At 34.2% G+C, this 8021-nt stretch overlaps 1 protein-coding gene across 1 annotated transcript; it reads right to left on the bottom strand.

Annotated features, from left to right (window-relative positions):
* Position 1: 1 nt before the first annotated feature.
* On the bottom strand, positions 2–2647 carry Rpt2 (26S proteasome regulatory subunit Rpt2). Its single transcript, XM_090180667.1, has 11 exons — positions 2501–2647; positions 2092–2157; positions 1932–2028; positions 1619–1743; positions 1237–1551; positions 1081–1177; positions 931–1019; positions 704–804; positions 545–641; positions 274–483; positions 2–207 (listed from the first exon to the last, which is right to left on the bottom strand). Exons 1-11 carry the CDS (start codon positions 2501–2503, stop codon positions 73–75), a joined length of 1335 nt encoding a protein of 444 aa, XP_090036793.1. The 5' UTR covers positions 2504–2647; the 3' UTR covers positions 2–72.
* Positions 2648–8021: the final 5374 nt, after the last annotated feature.

Genomic DNA, 8021 nt, shown 5'->3' on the forward strand with positions numbered 1-8021 from the left:
TTTGAAGGGTTAAATTATTTATTAGCAAGGTCAAGAAAAATATCAACTTAAGAAAATTAACACTAAAAAAATTTATAAATATAACCCTTCCGGTGAACCTTCTTTCTTTCTATATAAAACGTTCTCCTTTGATTTACGGAAATCTTCATTGGTAACTTTCATTCTTCTTTCCCTCAGAGCCATAAGACCGGCTTCAGTGCAAATAGCCTAAAAATTATAAAATCCCAAAAGGTTAAGAAAAAATCCCAGTGTGAGAATAAAAAGATAAATAACCTTAATATCTGCCCCAGAAAGATCGTCCTTGGCCATTACAAGGTCATCTATATTGACATCTTCAGCTAGGGTCATTCTAGCAGTATGGATTTGAAATATTCTTCTCTTGGTTTTTTCATCTGGAAGTGGGAATTCTATCTTCCTGTCAATTCGGCCAGGTCGAATCAAAGCCGGGTCTAAAGTTTCAATACGATTGGTTGCCATAACCACCTATTAACAGTTGAGTTTAGATGATTTTTTTAAGGCAAAAGACTTTTAGGAAAAATCATACTTTAACATCTCCCCTTGAATCAAAACCATCAAGTTGGTTTAGAAGTTCTAACATGGTCCTTTGAATTTCTCTTTCCCCTCCTGAATTTGAGTCATATCTAAAAGAAATTTAACGCTAGTTAATATATTAAATATAATATTATAGATTTAAGTTTTGAACCTTTTTGTTCCTACAGCATCAATTTCATCTATAAAAACAATAGAGGGAGCGTGTTCTTCAGCGACTCTAAATAGCTCGCGAACTAATTTAGGACCATCACCCTAGAAAATATAATTATTAGAATGAGCTGGAAATGTGTAAAAAAATATTCCGAAAGAAATTCACATATGTATATGGCAAGAAGGGCACCAAAACCATATATCAATTTATTTGAAAAACGTCTTTACCAAATATTTTTGAATAAGTTCTGATCCAACCACTCTTAAAAACGTAGCTGATGTTTGGTTAGCCACAGCTTTGGCTAAGAGTGTTTTTCCTGTGGGAAAATGAAATAAGAGGTTAACATTTTTTTAAATATATAATAAAATGATGAATACCTGTTCCAGGTGGACCGTAAAGAATAACTCCTTTGGGTGGTTTGATGCCCATTTCTTCGTAATACTCTGGATGAGTTAAAGGCAGTTCAACGGATTCCTAAGTGTATCATCAAAAGTGAGAACACAGCAAGACCAAAAAAAATGGGAAATATTTACTTTTATTTCTTGAATCTGCTGGTCTAAGCCCCCAATATCTGCATAGGTTTCCTGCGGAGCTTTCTCCAGTTTCATCACAGTTACCATTGGATCAGTATCATCAGACAAAACGCCTACTACAGCGTGTGCCTTGTGATTGAGAAGAACCGAACAACCAGGCTCTAGCTGATCTTTGTCCACAAAGGAAAGAATGCTAACGTAATGTTCACTGCCAACAGACGTTGAGACAATAGCGTAGTTATCATCAATTATTTCTTCGAGAGTTCCTACAGACATTGGAGTCCCTCTAAGGTCATCTACCTTAGATCTTTCTTCCTATTGATGCATTATTTAATATTACTGACACTTTAATATTAAGTGTAACATTCCGTCAGTACATTACTTCATGTTTTTCTTCTTGAGGTTTAAGCCTTTCTTGGTTACGCAAAAATTCTTCCTCCATTAGCAAATAATCCTTTATTCTCTCAAGTTTAAGTAATTTTAGTCGGCATCTTGTGTGTGGAGTGACTATGCGAAATAAAATTAGACAACCATAAATAGCCTACATGGGTCTAGAATTACAAACAAGTAATTTAATGAATGCTCAGGCCATAGCAGTAATTGTAAATAGGGCAGATTAGTTTGGAGGTTTTGAGGGAAAATTTTTCCATCTAAGAAGACCCATCTGTTCTTCTTCAATAACTCTTAAAACATACCTAGAGGAAGCTTGCTCGCTGCTTCTGGTCCCTTCTGACGCCTCTTCTTCTTTCCAACCCTAGTTGGAATCGGTGGTTCATATTTTCTCTTCTTGTCCTTCAGTTAGAATAAACTAACGTTATAAATCATAATCCAAGAATTTAGCTTTAGTTTTCTTACTTTATCATCTTTTTTATCACTACCAGAACCACCTCCAGGCCCTCCTCCAGCAGAGTTATTATTTCCCTAAATTAAATATTTTTCTGAATGAGCTTAATTCTAAAAAAGTCATTATGAATGTAGACATTGTTTGTTCTGGGATTAATAACATAATCATTAATCAAAGATTTGAATTGTGAGCTTCTGACTCCCAATAAATTTATAGCACACAGAGTAAGGTTATTTAAGTATTTAGGAGGTATTTCATTATAAAATGTCATAAATGAATTTTGTTGAATGAGTCAGCAGGTCTACAAACTATTTAACAAAGGCTTAATAATTGAAAATTCAACTAAGAATTATTTTCTCTGCTATCAATCTAGCTAATTATTTAAAAAAAAAGCACATAAATTAATAAAACTTGTCATACCATTTTTATTTCATAAATTAAAAATAGTAGAAATTAATAATCTCGATACGTTTCCACAAGTTGTCAGATTGTCACTGTCTCAGCTTGTCTCAGAGACTCAGACTGTCTCCGATGTCTCGGAGAAAGTCCAAAAACAAGTTGTACAAGCCAACAGTTTTTGAACATTACTGCAGCCTCGATTTGGTTTTTGAAAAAGCACTAGTGGTGTCGAGCGGAGGCCTTAAACACCAAAACCAACTTAAATTTAAAAGTAAAACAAAGTAAAAACCACAAAAAATTAAGTAATAACTTAATGTAAATCAACAACAACTAAAACCATAAGTCTGTTGGAGTGAGCGGACCCAAAACGATGACGAAGCCCATAATAGAGTCTGTCTTGTGAATGGATCTCACTTGTCAGTAGAATAGGAAGTGTCACACTTTTGTTACACCAGAGAGGGTAAAGTCGCTTCGCTACTGAGAGGCGTCTCTCGTTCAAAAATCCGTATTTGTTTTTTTCCGCGAAAATGCCCATAGGATCCGAACGTTTGATGGCGCTGCAAGATCATCGGCCAGTCCTAGCGCGCGATTCAATATTCAGTTTATGACGACGCAAAAATGGATTAGTTTGTAATTTACATTTTAAGTAGTTTTAAATGTTTTAAATATGCCTGGACCATTTTGTTCCGCCGTAAATAGTTCTAATACGAAAAATAAGAATTCTTGATTATCATTTTTCAAGTTTCCAAGGGAAAAAGAACGGTGAATACGCATTTTTTACATAGGTTTATTCTTACTTTAACTTTCTTATTAAAAATTTCAGTTCCCTATCATGGTTGTAATGTAAAAAACGAGAAACTGACAAATAAAACAACGGAATACCTACACTTTAACTATAGGCTTTGCTCTAATCATTTCACTGACGATAGTTTTATGAATATTAAAACTAAAAATAGTCCAATACCATCAGCAGTGCCAACAATATTTTATGAACACTACTCATTTTCCAGTACAGTTAGTGAAGGTAAAGGAAAACATCTAAGGGCTCTTAATGTGGTTTAAAAAATTTACTGACAATTAATATTCTAAAATGTATAGCATATCCATACGCGACATATGGACATGGGTTGGAAGAAAGCGCGTTGGTCACAAACGCATCACAACCAATTTCAGAGAAAAACACATTGAATGTTCTAGATGAACATAATTACACTTTGTCCAACAGTATTTCATGCGAAAATTCAGAAAATTATAATTGAGATTTTAAACTGTCTATCTCAATAATAAATAATTTTAATAAATTACATTAATCACAATTTGGTAAAAGAAACTTTAGATTTAAACACGCAATTGTCATCATCTTCTAAGCACATTCGAACAGTGCATATGCAATTCAATTGAGAGTCCAAATCTATTTAAACAAAATGTCCTTAGATATATATCAGGATATTTAATCCATCGCTGTTTTTCAAACCACCAATGCTCCTATTGCCTCAGCCAACTCAAAAAGAACGATCCAATTATTGATCCTACAAATGTGCTCTCCTTCTTCAAGTCTTTCAAAACAACAAAGAACTCTTATTTTGGTAGCCTTATAGTATCTACTGACAATTTTTTAAACTTTATTACAGAAACAAATGAGGTATTTGATACTAGCTTTAAACTACTATCTCACATGACAAATGTCAAAGAGCGTATGGAAAGATTTATTACACGTCGAATTGACAAGACTTGGTTTCAAGCTTCAATAGATTCAACTTGTCCGACTGTATTTCTAAACATGATAAGTTTCTTCGTTGAGTTTTGCATACACAGTGCCCTGAAAAAACAAGATCTCGATCATGATTACAAAAAGACACAGAAAAGACTGGACAGGAAATTGATGAAGATACAGCACTAAACACATACCTCATATTCGTCTTTTTTTAACTATTTCGAAGCTCTATCTGATATATTTATTTCTTATTTATTTTCATTAAGTTATTTGATCTTATTTCATTTCAAATATATTAATTTCTAGTGTTGAGCGATTTGGTATCTAGGTAAAAGATAAAAAATACTAGGTAAAAGATATTTGTACCTAATTTTAAAGTATATAGCGTATCTGTTGATTGTTAGTGGAAGGATATTTTTATCTAGTTCAGCTATAATTATCTAAATGTGCTATACTGTTTATCTTCTCATACGTATTCGAGAGTTATATTCGCGTATCGGATATTTCCTTGAACACCTATTAACTTTAAATATTGTACCCAATAAAAAGTGATTTTATCTAAAGGTAACAATATCTGTATCTAGATAATAGGTACAGTTTAGATATACAAAACGATTCATATGTACTGTGAGTAGCGACACGAAATTTAACAGAAGATTTCAAAGAAGAGCAGGCATAGATGAACAAAGCTAACTCAAGACGTTAAATCGACCGATAGTTAGATTCAGAAAGCCAGTGGGTGAAAATTTGCGTGAAGTGAAGTCCAACTTCCCCCCTCAGGCCCGGCATTAGAGAGTGCGGTGCCATAAGTACTACTTCGTAAGTAGTGAGAAGGAGCCCCTTCTCTAAACGCAATTGAAGGAAAAAATAGGGGGTGTACCAATAAGTGCCGCTAAGTACGGGGGGAACCAAAAACCCAGGCTAAGTGCGGGATACCAATAAGTGTCGTTAACTGCAGGATCCCAAAACATGTCGCTAAGTACGGGGGGAACCAAAAACCCAGGCTAAGTGCGGGATACCAATAAGTGTCGCTAACTGCGGGAGACCAAAACATGTCGCTAAGTGCGGGCAAGTGGCGTAGACCAGGGGTGTTCCGGGTCCAGACTTCCGCCACCCCCCTTGACGGATTTATGCTGTTCCCCAATAAGTGCCGCTGAGTGCGGGGCTCTAGGCGGTCGCCTTTGTCGCCATGCCCTAGCGCCGACCTTACTTCCCCTACGTCATATCGTCGACTGCTTCGTCGTCTTCCTTTATGATAGGAGGATAGTAGCGGAAAGATGGAGAAACACTGAACTCAGTGGTAGTCACCATACTTTCCGTATTAATAGTACCGACACATTTATGCGAAATACTAATTAAATTACATTCATCACCGCAAGCGATTCTAAAATGCCCAATTAATCAATATTATTAATCCGGAAAAAACCACAGCGTTCCAACAACTCGTTAAATCAATATTGTGTTACCCGCAATGAAACGACGAAAAATGTTTTTTCCTCAACAATAAGATATTATTTCTCGGTCGCCTCGAGCATTTTCGAATTTTCCGAATGAGACCCGAATTTTCTATAGGCCATATCTTAGCAGCCGTTCGACGTAGCCGGATAACATGCAATGGCACTTTCTAAATATGAATCGACCCTTCTGAATCCAAAAATGCATGTTTCAGTGGCGTAACAACATTATTAAAAAAAGCTGTCAAAAATGATATTTGGCGTTTCCGGCGGATATGGAAATGCTACACGTGAATCAAGACATAGGAATGAAAGATATTAGTAAAATATTAAAAATAAAATTGGTTTCAACTTGCTATCATTCATAGTTTTGGAGACTAAAGGCCTTTTCACACGAGCCAACTTTTTGATCCAACTAGATGAGTCAACTTTGAGTTGAGTCAACTAGTTGGTTCGTGTGAATAAAAGTTCGAAGAGTTGATCCACCAAAAATGTACGTGAGAAAAAAATGGATCACTGATCCATTTTTGCTGACTCAGCATTTTGATTTAAAAAGTTGGCTCGTGTGAAAAGGTCTTTATTTAACAGAGTGTACAATATCATTTTTCAAGGCCCGCGAAACGAAGTGGGATCATTTTGCCGAATTTTTGGATTCGCGGCATTCGCCAACGTGAACCTATGAAAAATCACCAAAACCATTTTGGCGAAAAATTAATTTTTGAAAAGCCATTTTGGCAAAAATAAAATATTTTATTGAAATTTTAAAATTCATGGTCCAAAAGTTATTGCTGATAAAGAAAAATATGCGTTAGACGAAAAACCCATTTTTTAAAAGCAAATAAGTTTGATTTTCCCCTGTATGCTATACAAACGACTTTTATTTTAGCGTTCAGTTTTGAATATTTCTGTTATATATCGAACACAAATTTGATAAAAAATTCAGATCATGTAATTTATCAAAGTGAGCTGTTGAATCATCGCTATTTTGGCGTTAACCGTATGCGTTAGGAATTATCTGCCATATACTTGCACGTTTTCTGCTTCAAAAAATAAGCAGTTCAATTAATTAACATAAATACAAATTTGGTTATTGCCTTTAAGTTATATTATCTTAATAGCAAAGTTGGTTTTATAAATAATTTTATGTGAAATTTACGATTGTATAGCGTATTTTAATATTATCTAGGATAATCATTAATTTAATTTTTCAAGTCCACGTTTTTGAATGTCAAGTTTCTTTTATTTATTTCATTGCTCCAGTTTATTTGAGCTATTAACATTTCATCCCGTCAAAAGATTTCAGAAATAATCCGAAAATGGGACGCTTCTCTAAGGTATTGCTTCATTAATTTCACCTTGAACCATTGCCTTCAAGGTCATACTAAAATTATCTTGAGAACCATTACGTTTAGAGCAAAAATTCCAATTAGAAAGTTGTTCTTCGTCACATTTTATGTATTAATAACTTAAAATTATAATTTCTAATTGGAATTTTTGATCTAAACCTAATGGTTCTCGAGATAATTTTAGTATGACCTTGAAGACATGGTTCAAGGCCGTACAATTTTCCAAATATTAAAATATCCTACCATGATGCGATTGTCTAGCAAATTTCGATAATGTAGACGACTTGTTTTGGAGTTATTAGCGCTGTCTTGCAATTTTCCCTTTTACGACCTTTGTGATTTTGGTAACAATTTTATCAACTTACTATTGGTCGAATCCGATCATGTTCACGCTAAGTAGGCATAAAACGTGACGGGGAACACTTTTCTAGTTGGAACCAACTTTCTAACACTTACGGTTCTCGAGATAGTTTTTGGATGACCTTGAAGACATGGTTCAAGGTCATCGAGGTTATCATTCTTCTTTGGCCCCCTGCACGTGCTACGTAACTTAAAAATTTTAAATTGCTAGAGAAAACGGTTTCTGAGATATTCGCCCTGGATCGTTTTTTAGTAGACACCCTGTATAAGGATAATAAATTTGTTTTATTAATATTGTCTTTTGTAAGGTTTTCAAGAGCGTCGGTTCGTTTTAAACGGCTTTATTTATAATTGGTAATATATAACACAATTTTAAGCTTTCGTTATTAAATTTAATTTTCATGAAAGGTGCCTCATATCTGTTTTGTGGTAGTTGAAAGCAGTATATAATCATCAAAAAGCGAACAGGTCCTTTTTACGCAGATAACTTTTTTTATTTATAGGAAATTACATTTTTAGATATACTGCAAATTACTTAATTTGATTAATAATAATTAATATATCCCGAATGCTGATAAAGTGCATAATTCTGTAGTAAAATTTAATAAACGTTTGAATATTAATGTATAATTAAATAAAATGATTTTAAAATTTGACCTTTCGACAGA

This window comes from Leiobunum rupestre, chromosome 7, assembly GCF_980474605.1.
Source record: "Leiobunum rupestre chromosome 7, qqLeiRupe1.1.hap1, whole genome shotgun sequence".
NCBI lineage: Eukaryota > Metazoa > Arthropoda > Arachnida > Opiliones > Sclerosomatidae > Leiobunum > Leiobunum rupestre.

Excerpts from the sequence above, each read along its gene's own strand:
- Rpt2 (XM_090180667.1), bottom strand. Across the intron at positions 1,178-1,236 it reads AGCAGATTCAAGAAATAAAA|GAATCCGTTGAACTGCCTTT; the intron begins GTAAATATTTCC and ends TGATACACTTAG. Across the intron at positions 208-273 it reads TTTCTGGGGCAGATATTAAG|GCTATTTGCACTGAAGCCGG; the intron begins GTTATTTATCTT and ends TATAATTTTTAG.